The sequence below is a fragment of the Ovis aries genome, chromosome 14 (assembly GCF_016772045.2).
Source record: "Ovis aries strain OAR_USU_Benz2616 breed Rambouillet chromosome 14, ARS-UI_Ramb_v3.0, whole genome shotgun sequence".
Classification (NCBI taxonomy): domain Eukaryota; kingdom Metazoa; phylum Chordata; class Mammalia; order Artiodactyla; family Bovidae; genus Ovis; species Ovis aries.
In genome coordinates, this window is record NC_056067.1 from 61,862,639 (window position 1) to 61,880,580 (window position 17,942).

The 17,942-nt window shown below is 44.9% G+C and overlaps 1 protein-coding gene across 1 annotated transcript; it reads left to right on the forward strand.

Annotated features, from left to right (window-relative positions):
• Positions 1–5,510: 5,510 nt before the first annotated feature.
• On the forward strand, positions 5,511–17,037 carry LOC105601909 (cationic amino acid transporter 3-like). The gene is given in 12 exon segments (XM_042232398.2): positions 5,511–5,660; positions 10,247–10,648; positions 11,200–11,358; positions 12,646–12,823; positions 13,014–13,126; positions 13,298–13,520; positions 13,670–13,809; positions 13,926–14,028; positions 14,212–14,396; positions 14,595–14,761; positions 15,041–15,149; positions 16,737–17,037. Coding segments are annotated over 11 exon segments (1,872 nt in total). The 5' UTR covers positions 5,511–5,660; positions 10,247–10,275; the 3' UTR covers positions 16,859–17,037.
• The last annotated feature ends 905 nt before the right edge of the window (positions 17,038–17,942 follow it).

Sequence of the window (17,942 nt, forward strand, 5' to 3'; positions counted from 1 at the left end):
GTTGGTGATGGACAGGGAGGCCTGGCATGCTGCGACTCATGGGGTCACAAAGAGTCGGACACGACTGAGCGACTGAACTGAACTGAACTGAACTGAGCACTAAGCTCCAGCGCACTAAGCGCAGGCGGCTGCTGTGACTGGGGCACTAAGCGCGGCTGAGAGGAGCCACCCTGCGTCCGAGGTCAGAGGCGGCAGCCGGGAGGAGCCACCCAATGTCCAAGGAGCTGTGGCTGTGGGAGCTCAGGAGGGCCTAGAGAAGCTATCCCAAGTTGAAGGTCAGGAAGGGCGGTGGTGTGGAGATACCCCTCATCCAAGGTAAGAAGCAGCGGCTGCACTTTGCTGGAGCAGCCGTGAAGAGATGTCCTACGCCCAAGGTAAGAGAAACCCAAGTAAGATAGTAGGTGTTGCAAGAGGGCATCAGAGGGCAGACACACTGAAACCATTGAAATATTGTTGTTGAATCACGACGCTGGGATTCTTGGCCCCCAGAGGAGAATTCAATCCGGGGCCAGAGATGAGGCTTGATCGCTCAGAGCTTTTGTGTAATAAAGTTCTATTAAAGTATAAAGGAGATAGAGAAAGCTTCTGACATAGGCATCAGAAGGGGGCAGAAAGAGTACCCGCTTGTTAGTGTTAGCAATGAGTTTATATACTCTCCAATGAATCCAAAGAATGTCTGGAGGTTGTAAAGACCTCACCAGACCTACTCCCATAATTTACATTTTAAGATAACAGAATTAGCCAGAGACTGTCCTCAGGCAGAATATATTATTGTTATATAATGCTTGTAAAGAGCAGGTCCACTCCCATAATTTACAGAATTAGGCAGAAGGTTTAATCCAGAGACTGTCCTCAGGCAGAATACATCATTGTTATATAATCCTAAGGAATGTAGAGAAGGAAAAAAAGTTTGTCCTTTCTTCCTCCTTGAGAATTCCAGACCCCTCTCTCCTTGGGGACCTCTAGACTTCTTATCAACCTGCCTAGGAAACCCAACGTCCAAGGAGCTGTGGCTGCGGGGGCGCAGGAGGGCCTAGAGGAGCTATCCCACATTGAAGGTCAGGAAGGGCAGTGGTGTGGAGATACCCCTCATCCAAGGTAAGGAGCAGCGGCTGCGCTTTGCTGGAGCAGCCTTGAAGAGATGCCTCACGCCCAAGGTAAGAGAAACCCAAGGAAGATGGTAGGTGGTGCAAGAGGGCATCAGAGGGCAGACACACTGAAACCATACTCACAGAAAACTAGTCAATCTAATCACATTAGGACCACAGCCTTGCCTAGCTCAATGAAACTAAGCCATGCCATGGGGCAACCCAAGACAGGTGGGTCATGGTGGAGAAGTCTGACAGAATGTGGTCCACTGAAGAAGGGAATGGCAAACCACTTCAGTATTCTTGCCTTGAGAACCCCATGAACAGTGTGAAAAGGCAAAATGATAGGATACTGAAAGAGGAACTCCCCAGGTCAGAAGGTGCCCAGTATGCTACTGGAGATCCATGGAGAAATAACTCCAGAAAGAATGAAGGGCTGGAGCCAAAGCAAAAACAATACCCAGTTGTGGATGTGACTGGTGATAGAAGCAAGGTCTGATGCAGTAAAGAGCAACATTGCATAGCAACCTGGAATGTCAGGTCCATGAATCAAGGCAAATTGGAAGGGGTCAAACAAGAGATGGCAAGAGTGAACGTTGACATTCTAAGAATCAGAGAACTAAAATGGACTGGAATGGGTGAATTTAAATCAGATGACCATTATATCTACTACTGCGGGCAGGAATCCCTGAGAGGGAATGGAGTAGCCATCATGGTCAACAAAGGAGTCCAAAATGCAGTACTTGGATGCAATCTCAAAAACGACAGAATGATCTCTGTTCATTTCCAAGGCAAACCAGTCAATATCACAATAATCCAAGTCTATGCCCCAACCAGTAACGCTGAAGAAGCTGATGTTGAACAGTTCTATGAAGACCTACAAGACCTTTTAGAACTAAAACCCAAAAAAGATGTCGTTTTCATTATAGGGGACTGGAATGCAAAACTAGGAAGTCAAGGAGCACCTGGAGTAACAAGCAAATTTGGCCTTGGAATGCGGAATGAAGCAGGGCAAAGATCAATAGAGTTTTGCCAAGAAACTGCACGGGTCATAGCAAACACCCTCTTCCAACAACACAAGAGAAGACTCTACACATGGACATCACCAGATGGTCAACACTGAAATCAGATTGATTATATTCTTTGCAGCCAAAGATGGAGAAGCTCTATACAGTCAACCAAAACAAGACCAGGAGCTGACTGTGGCTCAGATCATGAACTCCTTATTGCCAAATTCAGACTTAAATTGAAGAAAGTAGGGGAAACCACTAGACCATTCAGGTATGACCTAAATCAAATCCCTTATGATTATACAGTGGAAGTGAGAAATAGATTTAAGGGCCTAGATCTGATAGATAGAGTGCCTGATGAACTATGGAGTGAGGTTCGTGACATTGTACAGGAGACAGGGATCAAGACCATCCCCATGAAAAAGAAATGCAAAAAAGCAAAATGGCTGTCTGGGGAGGCCTTACAAATAGCTGTGAAAAGAAGAGAAGCAAAAAGCAAAGGAGAAAAGGAAAGATATAAGCATCTGAATGCAGAGTTCCAAAGAATAGCAAGAAGTGATAAGAAAGCCTTCTTCAGCGATCAGTGCAAAGAAATAGAGGAAAAGAACAGAATGGGAAAGACTAGAGATCTCTTCAAGAAAATTAGAGATACCAAGGGAACATTTCATGCAAAGATGGGCTTGATAAAGGACACAAATGGTATGGACCTAATAGAAGCAGAAGATATTAAGAAGAGGTGGCAAGAATACACAGAAGAACTGTACAAAAAGATCTTCATAACCTGGATAATCATGATGGTGTTATCACTCATCTAGAACCAGACATCCTGGAATGTGAAGTCTAGTGGGCCTTAGAAAACATCACTAGGAACAAAGCTAGTGGAGGTGCTGGAATTCCAGTTGAGCTATTTCAAATCCTGAAAGATGATGCTGTGAAAGCGCTACACTCAATGTGCCAGCAAATTTGGAAAACTCAGCAGTGGCCACAGGACTGGAAAAGGTCAGTTTTCATTCCAATCCCAAAGAAAGGCAATGTCAAAGAATGCTCAAACTACCACACAATTGCACTCATCTCACACGCTAGTAAAGTAATGCTCAAAATTCTCCAAGCCAGGCTTCAGCAATACGTGAACCGTGAACTCCCTGATGTCTAACCTGGTTTTGGAAAAGGCAGAGGAACCAGAGATCAAATTGCCAACATCCGCTGGATCATGGAAAAGCAAGAGAGTTCCAGAAAAACATCTATTTCTGCTTTATTGACTATGCCAAAGCCTTTGACTGTGTGGATGACAATCAACTGTGGAAAATTCTTCAAGAGATGGGAATACCAGACCACCTGACCTGCCTCTTGAGAACCCTGTATGCAGGGCAGGAAGCAACAGTTAGAACTGGACATGGAACAACAGACTGGTTCCAAATAGGAAAAGGAGTATGTCAAGGCTGTATATTGTCCCCCTGCTTATTTAACTTCTATGCAGAGCACATCATGAGAAATGCTGGACTGGAAAAAACACAAGCTGGAATCAAGATTGGTGGGGGAAATATCAATAACCTCAGATATGCAGATGACACCACCCTTATGGCAGAAAGTGAAGAGGAGCTAAAAGCCTCTTGATGAAAGTGAAAGAGGAGAGTGAAAAAGTTGGCTTAAAGATCAACATTCAGAAAACAAAGATCATGGCATCTGGTCCCATCACTTCATGGGAAATAGATGGAGAAACATTGGAAACAGTGTCAGACTTTATTTTTTGGGCTCTAAAATCACTGCAGATGGTGATTGCAGCCATGAAATAAAAGGTGCTTACTCCTTGAAAGAAAAGTTATGACCAACCTTGATAGCATATTCAAAAGCAGAGACATTACTGTGCCGACTAAGGTCCTTCTAGTCAAGGCTATGGTTTTCCAGTGGTCATGTAAGGATGTGAGAGTTGGACTGTGAAGAAAGCTGAGCACCGAAGAATTGATGCTTTTGAACTGTGGTGTTGGAGAAGACTCTTGAGAGTCCCTTGGACTGCAAGGAGATCCAACCAGTCCATTCTGAAGGAGATCAGCCCTGGGACTTCTTTGGAAGGAATGATGCTAAAGCTGAAACTCAAGCACTTTGGCCACCTCATGCGAAGAGTTGACTCATTGGAAAAGACTCTGATGCTGGGAGGGATTGGGGGCAGCAGGAGAAGGGGACGACCGAGGATGAGATGGCTGGATGGCATCACTGACTCGATGGGCATGGGTCTGAGTGAACTCCAGGTGTTGGTGATGGACAGGGAGGCCTGGCGTGCTGCGGTTCATGGGGTTGCAAAGAGTCGGACATGACTGAGCGACTGAACTGAACTGAGCTGAGAACTATAGTTGGAAAGGCAGCCTCTCAGAGAGCTCTGAGAAAATGCTCTGCTGAAGCATCATTTCCAGCATCATCTTACACCTCATCCAAACAAAGAACACACATCGACACAACACGGTGTACTCCTTCAGGGTCTCAAGAGAGACAGACTTAGTACATAAACAGTTAGACAGCAGCTCTCTGCTCTCTGGTGCCAGGGAAGGGAATTTTATCTTGGAGGGAATGTTAATATAGGTGCCATGAGAAGGGAGTTATCCATCCTTATCTTCAAAACAGACACTCTTTATCTCAATGATTAAAGCAGATAAGCTGTGAGGGTTTAGTTCACACAAAGTTTAGGCTGAACCATGTTAAACCAAAATGACTTCCCCATTCCTCAGTATGTGAACGTTTTCTCCATCAGGAGCAGATAAAAATCTTAGAACTGTATGATCCAGCTATTCTACTTCTGAGGCTATACCCAAAAGAATTGAAAGCATATTCTGGAAGAAATATTTGTACACTCATTTTCATAGCAGCATTATTCACAAATCTAGAACATGAAAGCAACCCAGGTGCCCACTGACCAACAAATGGATAAGCCAATGTAGTAGACACATAGAGTAGAGTATTCTTCAGCATTGAAAAGGAAGAAAATTCCAACACATGCTACAACATGGAGGAAACTTGTGGACATTTTACTACGTGAAATAAGCCTGACAGGAAAAGGCACGTATTCTATGATCCCACTTAGATAAAGGACCTAGTGTTGTCAGATTAATAGATAGAAACAGAAAGTAGAATGGTGATTGACATGAACTGGTGGAGGAGAAAGGGGAATTGTTGAATGGGTACAGAGTTGAAGTCTTGCAAGATGAAAACAGTCTTGGAGTTCAGTTGCACAAAATGTGAATGCACTTAACACAAGTGAACTGAACACTTAAAAACAGTTAAAATGGTAATGTGTATGTTATAGGTATTTTACCATAATAATAATATTTTTAAGAACCTCTCAGAACTCCCCCCGATGGTAACCACAGAAGAGTCAAGAGCTGATAAAAACACACAGATGCTCCCCGCCCACCCAGCCCCGTCTCCACCCCAACAACCCAGGGGTGAGGACTGTCTTCGTGCTCAGGACTCCCTGCTGCGGTTCTTGGAGATGTTTCAGCTCCATCCCCGCACAGCTTAACCTCAGCCTCCCTGACTGACCCAGTGCACCAGGCTCTGCTCCAAGGTTCCAGTAAGTCTGGGGTCACCCTCTTCTGTGGGAGACTGGGTGCTAAGTTCACATCCTCCCAAAGAGACCTCTGCAACCCCAGAGTGAGGAGGGTCAGCCCGGCTCCAGCCTGAGGGTGGAGAGACCCATTTTACAGATGAAAGCAGAAGGAAATGAGAACTCAACTTGTGTGTGTGTGTGTGTGTGTGTGTGTGTGTGAAGAGGTGGTGTGGGGGAGACTGCATTAGTGTCTGGAGTCTCTAGATGTGTTTGTTGAGTGGTGTTCAAACAATAAACATTACACTTACATAGAGTTTATGTTATGTGGACCCCTGGATTGAGTCTCCTCTATACTGTGGGATCTCTGTTTTCTGATTCTCCATCTGGGACTTGAACATTTGCAGATTCCTTGGGAAGACTATGGTGATTTATATTAAATCACTTGGTGTTTATTACACCCAGCAAGCCTGTGAAGCCAGCTCTATTATTTATTATTGGGCAGCAATTTTTTTTTAAATCGTGGTAAAATGCACATAACATAAAATTTGCTATTCCAACCTTCTTTAAGTGTACAGTTCCACACTATTCAGTCTATTGTCTGTCAAAACTGCTTGCCACTCAAAAGTTAATAGTTAATAGTCAAGAGAATAAGTTGGTAGAAAGGGAAGTTTGCTTTATTCTGGCAGCTGACAACTGGAGTAGTGGGACAGGGTGGGGAGAGAGTCCAAAGGCTGACTCCTCAACTGACCATCAATGGGCAAGGGCTTTAGAGGAAAGTAAGGGTATATGGCTGGAGAAGGCAACGGGACCCCACTCCAGTACTCTCGCCTGGAAAAATCCCATGGACGAAGGAGCCTGGTAGGCTGCAGTCCATGGGGTCGCTAAGAGTCGGACATGACTGAGCAACTTCACTTTCACTTTTCACTTTCATGCATTGGAGAAGGAAATGGCAACCCGCTCCACTGTTCTTGCCTGGAGAATCACAGGGACAGTGGAGCCTGATGGGCTGCTGTCTATGGGGTCACACAGAGTCGGACATGACTGAAGCGACTTAGCAGCAGCAGCAGTAGCAAGGGTATATGGCAGAAAGTGAAGAGGAACTAAAAACCTTCTGATGAAAGTGAAGGAGGAGAGTGAAAAAGTTGACTTAAAGCTCAAAATTCAGGAAAGTAAGATCATGGTATCCGGTCCCATCACTTCATGGGAAATAGATGGAGAAACAGTGGAAACAGTGTCAGACTTTATTTGGGTGGGGGGGGGGGGCTCCAAAATCACTGCAGATGGTGATTGCAGCCATGAAATTAAAAGACACTTACTCCTTGGAGGGAAAGTTATGACCAGCCTAGACAGCATATTTAAAAGCAGAGACATTACTTCGCCAACAAAGGTCCGTCTAGTCAAGGCTATGGTTTTTCCAGTAGTCATGTAAGGATGTGAGCGTTGGACTGTGAAGAAAGCTGAGCACAGAAGAATTGATGCTTTTGAACTGCAGTGTTGGAGAAGACTCTTGAGAGTCCCTTGGACTGCAAGAAGATCCAACCAGTCCATTCTAAAGGAGATCAGTCCTGGGTGTTTATTGGAAGGACCGATGTTGAAGCTGAAACTCCAATACTTTGGCCATCTGATGCGAAGAGTTGACTCACTGGAAAAGACCTTAATGCTGGGAAGGATTGAGGGCAGGAGGAGAAGGGGACAACAGAGAATGAGATGGCTGGATGGCATCACTGACTCGATGGACGTGAGTCTGAGTGAACTCCTGGAGTTGGTGATGGTCAGGGAGGCCTGGAGTGCTGCGATTCATGGGGTTGCAAAGAGTCAGACACGACTGAGCGACTGAACTGAACTGAACTGAACTGAACAGAAGGGTATATAGATGGAGGAAGAGAGTTACGTACAGAAACAACACAGTCAACTCTGACCAACATCCTGAAATTGGTTATGGGGTGGCCCGACCAGCATCATCCTGATTGTTTTGAGTACAGTTAATCTTTAGTTCCAGAGTTGATTAGTTCCTATTTTTTGAGAACAGATCTCAGAATTTTGGCAGGTTATGTCGTGGCTACAGTCTGGTCATCCTGTAGTTAACATCTCCACCCTGGGGTTTCAGTACCTATAAGACAGCTCACCGAATATGGCTCAGAATATTATCTATGGACCTTGAGAAGAAAGTAAAAGTCCTTGACTTTGCTTAGGGACTAAACTATTATTATTTTGTCCTCTTTGTTTACTTTCCTTGGTTTCTGTATTTTCTCACTTCTCTGTTATTCTGTGGCTAAAATTGTTCTACAGACAAAAGACAGATAGAGGAATAGGAGGTGGCGGGGAGAAGGACTCTAGGATTCTCATCCATTTTTTATTTACATTGTTATGCAACCAATCTCCATAGCTTTTTTCATCCTGTAAAACTGAAACTGTGCCCCCATTTAACACCCCATTTCCCCCTTCATCCCAGCCTCTGGAGAACCATGATTCAGAACTTTTTATCTCTATAATTTGACAACTCCATGTAATTCAAGGAAGTGAAATCACATAATATTTGTCTTCTTGTTACTGGCTTGTGTTACTTAGCATAGTGTCCTCAAGGTTCTCCATGTTGCAGGTTGTGTCAGAATATCTTGCTTTTTTAAGGCTGAATACTATTCCACTGGTAGTACAGACTACATTGTATATATCTATTTCTTCATTAATGGACATTGGGGCTACGTCCATCTTTCAGCTTTTGTAAATAATGTTGCTGTGAATGTGGGTGTACAAATTTCTCTTTGAGACATTATTTTCAGTTCCTTTGGGTGTATACCCATAAGTGAAATTAGCTGGATCATATGGCAATTCCACTTTTAATTTTCTGAGGAACCATCATACTTTATCTACAGCAACTGCAGCATTTTACATTCCTACTCACAGTGCACAAGGTTTCAGTAGAGAGCATTCGAACAGAAAGAAACATAGGTCTGGAGAAATATATGATTTGTTCAAAGGCATAAGTGTGATCATGGAGCCAAATTCCGATCAGTTGCCTAGCTTTTTGAATGCTTGCTCTTAACAAAAATGATAAACTTGGACTTTGGAGTGTCAGGGGTGGAAGTCTTGCAGAGCCATATAGTGAGGAGACATTTCATGCCCCAAAGGAGCAGGAAACAGAGTCCTTTCATTTATGATTCAGAACGCAGGTTAGTCCCCCACTCCTTGAAGGCACTTGGGAGACCACTCAAGTTTGATGCTTTAACTGAGCTGGGCTAGAGTCTGTGCCTCCTATAGATTCCATCTCCTTCTGCCTCAGAGCAGAGATCCTATTCCTTTTCCCTCTGCAAGTAATGGAACAGAAATTTACCAGGTTTCAGAATCCTTGGTGAAGAAATGTATGGAGTCTGAGCACTCTGATCAGCAAGTTCCTGAAAGGGTCACCTTACTCAGATCAAGGAAGGGAGTAAACAATGACAATATTATTCACTGTTTTATACAGGAAAAGAAGACAAAGATTGTACATAGTTTGTGCAAAATAAGACAAGCTAGTATGTAGTATAGCTGGATTTGAACCAACATAGCTGGTTGATTTCAATCTGAAGATGAGCCTCTTCATCCACTCGACTCATGCCAATTAAGCAGTTGCTGTGTCAGGTCCTGTGTTGGAAACTTTTGCTTCTGTGGGACAGGAAGCTTTTCTTTCCAGGTTCTTTGCCCAGTCTAATAAGTAAGTCAGCAAAAGTCAGATGAACAAGTTTAATTTGCTGTGTATTGGAGTCCAGTAAAAACTCTAAGCCACAATAACAGTCAGGCAGTTGAGGCTTATACACTTCCCTGAGCTAAAGAGTAGGGAGAAAGAATCTGGGGCTTCAAGGGGAAGAGAGCCTACAGGAAAGATAGGAAGAGCAAATGCTTGGTGAACAAAAGTTTGCTGTGCAATGCAGACAAGTCTTTCTGAGATAAAAATTTATCTCTGGTAATAACTCTCCTCCTAAACTACATTATTTTGAGCAGTTAAGGGTTGGGAGTGGGGGCAAGAAGCTTCTGAGTTTGCTGGGTCTTCATTGCCTTCAGCTCAAAACTAACCATCTTCCAAAGGCGCAAAATTGCAGGGGAGACATAATCCATTCTACCTCACTTCTCTTTAGACAACCTTTCCAGTAACTTATAAAAAACAAATTAATTAATTAGTGGCTGCACTGGGTCTTTATTTTCATGAGCAGGCTTTCTCTACTTGTGGTGAGCAGGGGCTACTCTTTAGTTCTGGTGCGGGGGCTTCTCATTGCCGTGGCTCCTCTTGTTGTGGAGCACAGGCTCTGAGCACAGGCTCAGTAGTAGTGGTGCACTGGTTTAGTTGCCCCTCGGCATGTGGAATCTTCCTGGGCCAAGGATTGAACCCGTGTCCTCTGCGCTGGCAAGTAGATTCTTAAACACTGTGCCACCAAGAAAGTCCCCTCTAGTAACTCTGAAACTTGTTAAAAGGCTTCTTTTTGTTTGAAGAAACCAACGCTCAGAGATGGAGAACTTGCCCCAAGTATCCTTTCACCATCTGCCCCCCCCCCCCCATCACTCCATTGCTCCACGGAATTGGATTCCCGGGGCCAAGAGTGAATGGACATTCATGGCTTGGCATCTTCCTTTCTCAGCAGATCACAGCTCCTCAATTCCACCCAGGATGCGGTGTCAGGACCCCCGCCAGTGTGGTCAGAAGCTGGTCCGCAGACAGCCACTGAAGCCCAGGGAGGGGTCTGGGATTCCCATGACCCATCATCTGAACATCCTCCACCTGGTGGTCTTGGGTGTGGGCAGCACCCTGGGTGTTGGCGTGTACCTTGTGGTTGGTGTAGTGGCCCTGTTTGTTGCTGGACCAGCGATCATCATCTCCTTCTTGGTGGCTGCCCTGTCTTCTGTGTTGTCTGGACTCTGCTATGCCGAGATTGGGACACGGATATTGTGGACCGGTTCTGTGTATCGCTACAGCTACATCAGCGTGGGAGAACTGTGGGCCTTCATCACTGGCTGGAACCTCATACTATCCTATATTGTTGGTGAGATGATGGCTGGACAGGATGCGGGGGTTGAGACCAGAAATTCAGAGTCGGGATTTGGCCTTCAGTCATTCATGAGCACTCTGTCATCCACTTAGAGAGGTGAGGAGAGTAACAGTGTCAGGAAAACTCCACAGCTTCATTCTACTCAGCTCTCTCTCTCTCCCTTTCCTCCTCCAGAGGAAAGGAAACTGTAGGGAGTGGGTGAGAAGGAGACATGTTCCATAGGCTCATCCCCTCACCATATTGAAGTCTCTGCTCAGCTGTTGACTTCATGGAGTTTCCGTTAACACTGGATTTAAATTTTTAGTCCTTTATCTCCCAGACCTCTTGTTCCCTCTTCCTTGTTTTCTTGCATAACATTGATGTCTCACCATAATATCAAATTGTTGACCTATTTTGGAATCACCTGGGTTTACTCTCCCCACCTCATGAAAAGAAACTCTTTGAGATTTGGTGTTTTGTATTTTTCCTCCCCAAAATACATACCATGGTACACGAAGGGATTCAATTCATGTGACCAATGACTGTTCCTTCTTCTGCTCCTGCAGCCTGTGCAAGTGTGGCCAAGGCCTGGAGCTCCACCTTTGACAGCCTGATTGGGAACCACATCTCTCAGGCATTACAGAAAATTTTTTTTCAGTACATGCCTGACTACCTAGCGACCTACCCAGACTTTGTTGCCCTGGCTGTGGTGCTGCTGTTCACAGGTGAGACAGGGGTCAGAGTTAAGATGAGAAGAGTGGGGTGTGGAGGGGGAACTGGGGTGGGAAAGGCTTGGGGTGGCAGAATAGTGGGGGATTAGGACTGAAAAGAAGGGTCTTGGGTATGGCTTCCCTGGTGACTCAGTGGTAAAGAAACTGTCTGCCTATACAGGAGTCACATGTTCAATCCCTATGTGGGGAAGATCCTCTGGAGGAGGAAATGGCAACCCACTCCAGTATTCTTGCCTGGAAAACCCCATGGACAGAGAAGCCTGGTGGTCTATGGTCCATGGGATCACAAAGAGTTGGACACAACTCAGCAGCTGAGAACACACGCACAACCCATCCTCCAAGAAAGGTCTGGGTATGAGAGAAAGGAAGGCAAGAGATAAAGTATTGTTTTCCATCCTTGGCAGTACTGACCTCCTAGGCTGGAATATCCTTTGGTGTTGGGGGCTGTGTTGTCCATTGTTATTGTTGTTCAGTCCCTAAGTCATGTTCGAGTCTTGGCGACCCCATGGACTGCAACAAGCCAGGCTCCTCTGTCCTCCACTATCTCCTGGAGTTTTGCTCAAACTCATGTCCATTGAGTCGGTGAAGCTATCTAACCATCTCATCCTCTGCCACCCTCTACTCCCTTTGCCTTCAATCTTTCCCAGCATCAGGGTCTTTTCCACAGAGTTGGCTCTTTGAACTGTAGGATTTTCTTAATTTTTATCATTGTCAGATAAGTAGCATTCCAGGCTTTCCTCACTAGACACCAGTTATGCCTGTCTTCCAAACTGTGACAATCCAATATTTGTCTCTAGACATTGGTAAATGTCCCTTGGGGCACAAAATCAACCTCAGCGTGGAGTCATTTGCTTGGACAAGTTCTTTCTGCTCTTTTAAGACTAAAGATGTAATTTTAGTTGGGAGATAGCTCACATAGCATAAAACTAACAATTGTACTATTTTTCCTCAATTTTATTGAGATGTAATTGACATACAACACTGTATAAGACTAAGGTGTTCAGTGTGTATATTGTGAGATGATGGCCACAATAAGAAATTAACCACCTTAAAATATACAATTCCGTGACGCTTAGTACGTTCACAACATTGCACAACCATCACCTCCATGTAGTTCCAAACATGTCCATCACAACAAAGGAAACACTGCACCCACTGAACAGTCACTGTCCATCCATCTGCCCCACTCACACAACCCCCAGCCCCTGTTAACCACCAGTCTGTGTTCTGTCTCTATAGATTTAGTTATTTTGGATGTCTCATATTCCATCTTTCCTGCAGGGGCACTTGTTCTGGGAGCTCGCCAGTCAGCCCTGATTACCAAAGTGTTCACAGGCATCAACGTCTTGGTTCTCCTCTTCTTCATGCTCTCTGGCTTCATTAAGGGAGACCTGCACAACTGGGAGCTCACAGAACAGGACTACAAATCCATCACACCTGGATCGGGTGGCATTTCTCGGTTAGGGTGATACCCTTGACCTTAGTAACGCATGGGCTGAGGGTGCAGAGCTGGGACTAAAAGGCCTGGGCTGATGGATCCAAATGTTGGGAGTCTGGAGCCCAGGACTTGTGGTATTAACTGAGGATTCCCGTAGAGACGGCTGAACACAATTCACCCATGTTCTTCCTCCTTCCTTCTCTCACCATAGCTTGGGTCCTCTGGGTTTTGGAGGATTTGTGCCATTTGGCCTTGATGGAATTCTCCGCGGAGCAGCTACATGATTCTATGCACTCGTTGGTTTTGATGTCATTGTCACTAAAGGTAACATGATCATTGTGTGTCCCATCAGGGGTTTGGGAACAGATTGGGCTGCCCCTTGGGCACAGGGGTGGGTAGAAGGTTAGGCTTATTTTCATGGTACAAGAAGGAGAGGGATTTTGTGCTTTCACCCCAGTGTGCTTTTCTGACATAGTACTTCCATCACTGTTGCAGGGCAAGCAGCCCTGAACCCTCGTCGTTCCATCCCCTGGAGCATCTTGATCACCATCTTCATCTGCTTTCTGGCGTACTCTGGAGTCTCAGCCGCGCTCACCCTCATGGTGCCCTACTACCTGATTCACCCTGAGAGCCCCTTGCCGCAGGCTTTGCTCTACATCGGCTGGGACGTTGCCAGATATGTCGTGGCTGTTACCACCCTCTGTGCTCTCACATCCAGGTCAGTATCATGGTCTTCTCCCCATCTACGGTCAGATCTCAGGTTGCCAACAATTTGGTATAGAGAGACAAGAGATAAAGACACCTTACACCTGTAGACCAGGGAGCAGAGGCCCCAGTCTGTCTTCGTGTTCCTCTTTTTGCTTCCAGGCTCCAGAGCATCTTCTTCCCCATACCCGAGGTGATCAGGGATATGGCACGTGATGGACTCCTTTTCCAGAGACTTGCCAATGTCTTTGCTCACACAAGAACCCCCATCATGGCCATCATGTCTTCTGGCAATCTTGCAGGTGAATAACAAACCCACTCCTTCTTTGATCAATTCCTTTAGCTTGAGTACTTCCTCCAGTTTCTCACCCCCTCCACCATCTCCCCCCTCCACCAACTTGTTTTGCCTTCATTCTAGGGCTCTTGGCATTGCTCTTCAAGTTCAATGACCTTCTGAATCTCATGTCAATTGAGAATCTGCTTGTTTACTCCCTGGTGTCTTTCTCTGTGCTTGTCCTCAGGTGAGACTCCACTACACCTTGACTGGGGTCTTGGACTTGTGGGGATTGATGGGGTGGTAACCATATTGTGCGTTCATACTGCTTTCTATATGTCCTTCTCTGCTTAAGGTAGTACAGATGTGGAATAGTCTGTGTGATGTTGGATGAGTATGGGCCACTCTTAGCATAATACCCCCAATTCAGGTACCAACCAGAAGAGAATTTAAGCAAGAAGGAAGAAATTGATATTTCAGAATGTGAAGCAAGTCCTTTAGAACCTGTACCTGAAACAGGAACCTCAAACATCCTAAAGACTCTGTGGTATCCTATCAACACCATCCCTACCCAGGAGTCTCACCAGATTATCTATGGATGCACCTTACTGATCGGTGAGCTGTGGAATTTCTCTTTGGTCATACTCCTGAAACTGGCAAGATGCAGGGGAATACTGTCTTTGGCTGTTGAGACATCTTGGAGATATGATGGCCCCTCCTGATGTGGGCAGCCTGGGAAGGGGTATGACCCAAGGTCCTGACATCTTTGTCTTCTGGAGTCCAGCCTGTTCTCCTCCACCTTGACCCTTGCAGTTCTCCTGCTGATAATCCTGAGTCTGATCCTGGCCCAGTGGCCCAGCCAGGTGTTCTCTGGAGACCCTGTGCTCACAACAGTGGCTGTGCTGCTGCTGCTGCTCATCACTGGGGTCACGGTCATCATCTGGAGGCAGCCCCAGGACCCCACTGCTCTTTACTTCAAGGTAGGTGACCTTACATGACAGAAGCATCCATACTGAATAAATGAAGTCTGCATGCTTTGAGATTTAAACATCCTCTGCTGGCCCAGAGAAGAAGAGAACTTGTTAAAACAAACAGACCCTTCCCTGATCCACACTCAGTGCTTTACATACAATCTCAGAAGGCACTGAACATACAGCCTGAAAAGGACTAGAGTCATCTCACCCATGTGGAGTAGGGTCTCCCTTTCAAATGTCTGGGGTGTGTTGGGTATGTTCAGCATGAGCTGACTTTGCCTACAGGTCCCTGCGCTGCCTGTCCTCCCACTGGTGAGCATCTTTGTGAACATTTACTTGATGATGCTGATGACCCATAGGACTTGGACCCAGTTTGGTGTCTGGAATGCAGTTGGTAAGTGACTTTCTGGGATAAAGAGACCCTTTTTTTTTTTTTAAACTTTATTTTACTTTGCAATACTGTATTGGTTTTGCCATACACTGACATGAATCCGCCATGGGTGTACATGCGTTCCCAAACATGAACCCCCCCCCCAACCTCCCTCCCCATAACATCTCTCTGGGTTATCCCCGTGCACCAGCCCCAAGCATGCTGTATCCTGCGTCAGACATAGACTGGCGATTCGATTCTTACATGATAGTATACATGTTACAATGCCATTCTCCCAAATCATCCCACCCTCTCCTTCTCCCTCTGAGTCCAAAAGGCCGTTATACACATCTGTGTCTTTTTTGCTGCCTTGCATACAGGGTCGTCATTGCCATCTTTCTAAATTCCATATATATGTGTTAGTATACTGTATTGGTGTTTTTCTTTCTGGCTTACTTCACTCTGTATAATCGGCTCCAGTTTCATCCATCTCATCAGAACTGATTCAAATGTATTCTTTTTAACGGCTGAGTAATATTCCATTGTGTATATGTACCACAGCTTTCTTATCCATTCATCTGCTGATGGACATCTAGGTTGTTTCCATGTCCTGGCTATTATAAACAGTGCTGCGATGAACATTGGGGTACATGTGTCTCTTTCAATTCTGGTTTCCTCGGTGTGTATGCCCAGCAGTGGGATTGCTGGGTCATAAGGTAGTTCTATTTGCAATTTTTTAAGGAATCTCCACACTGTTCTCCAAAGTAGCTGTACTAGTTTGCATCCCCACCAACAGTGTAGGAGGGTTCCCTTTTCTCCACACCCTCTCCAGCATTTATTGCTTGCAGACTTTTGGATCACAGCCATTCCGACTGGTGTGAAGTGGTACCTCATTGTGGTTTTGATTTGCATTTCTCTAATAATGAGTGATGTTGAGCATCTTTTCATGTGTTTGTTAGCCATCCGTATGTCTTCTTTGGAGAAATGTCTATTTAGTTCTTTGGCCCATTTTTTGATTGGGTCGTTTATTTTTCTGGAATTGAGCTGCATAAGTTGCTTGTATATTTTTGAGATTCGTTGTTTGTCAGTTGCTTCATTTGCTATAATTTTCTCCCATTCAGAAGGCTGTCTTTTCACCTTGCTTATATTTTCCTTTGTTGTGCAGAAGCTTTTAATTTTAATTAGATCCCATTTGTTTATTTTTGCTTTTATTTCCAGTATTCTGGGAGGTGGATCATAGAGGATCCTGCTGTGATTTATGTCGGAGAGTGTTTTGCCTATGTTCTCCTCTAGGAGTTTTATAGTTTCTAGTCTTACATTTAGATCTTTAATCCATTTTGAGTTTATTTTTGTGTGCGGTGTTAGAAAGTGATCTAGTTTCATTCTTTTACAGGTTTTTGACTAGTTTTCCCAGCACCACTTGTTAAAGAGATTGTCTTTACTCCATTGTATATTCTTGCCTCCTAAGAGACCTCTTGAGTGGCTGAACCCACCCATGTTCCTACCATTTCTTCCCTATATTGTGTCAGACACCATAACAGGAGCTCCTCTTGCATTTGTAAGTGAGGAGAAGGTCTAATTTTCCTTCTCATTGTCTCATTTCTCTACTAGGATTTGTCATATTCTTTGGATATGGGATCCGACACAGCCTGGCAGGGAAAAATCATCAACAGCCACCAGCCTCCACCTTCCAGACTCTTGACAAAAACATCCCTGATGCTGAGTCATCTTAACCACAGAAAGTAGATGCTGTGTGGAATCCCGCCATGCACTGGAGGATCTTCTGTTTCAAGGGGCACTGTGAGCCTCTATGGACTATGAAGGCAGATGCACTTAAAGCCCTGTATTTTAATGTTCGTGGACACAGTGACTGTAATATTGCATAAATGTTAAATAAATTTTTTAAAATTTTGTCAAGTGCAGCAAGATGAATTTTCACACACACACAAAAAAACTACAGTTTAAGCAGCAACCAGAAGAAATAAAATACTCACCTGCACATAACAAGCTCCTCCTCCTGCCTCTTTCCAGTAAAAACACCAGGGACTCCCACATGGGAAGGAAATTCAGGTAAGGGTATATGTGTCCAATATTGCACTTGAAATATTAGGACACAAATATATTGGAAGTAAAATGAAAAGAGCAGATACATTGTGCAAACAGTAACACGAGAAAGCTAGCACAGCTGCATCAACATCAGACAAAGCTGACCTTAAGGAAAAGAGAGTGATAACAGAAAAAGTGGATCTCTCATAATAACAAGGAATATGCTCATTCATGCCTTTCCTCTAGCATTATTGAGTATAGTGTCAATAGTGAAAATAATCATTTTTCTTGACTTTTCTGTCTCAGACTCTTAAAGCTGCACAGTAGAGTTAATTGGGAAAAATTCTTACCTAGGAAAAAATCTGGACTGACAGAGGTGGGTCAAGGGGGTGTGAAGTAAGGGTTTGTTGATAAATTTGGGGTGGAACTGAAAAATAGGAAGTGAAACTGAAAAGACAAGTTTAAGCTGTTGCAGGACAGAATGCTTGAAATGGAGATTATGAACGATGAAGACAGCGGTTATAATGAAGTAGAGGATTGGTTGTGGGGTTGAGCAACTGAAATAGAGTGAAGGAGGGATGAAAGTCAGGAAACTGAGTAGCGGGCTTCCCTGGTAGCTCAGTGGTAAAGAATCTGCCTGCCAATGCAAGCAGATCAAGGCACAGGTTCGATCCCTGGTCCAGCAAGATCCCACTTGCCACGGAGCACCTAAGCCTGTGCCACAGCTACTGAGCCTGCACTCTAGGACCTGGGAGCCATAACTCCTGAAGC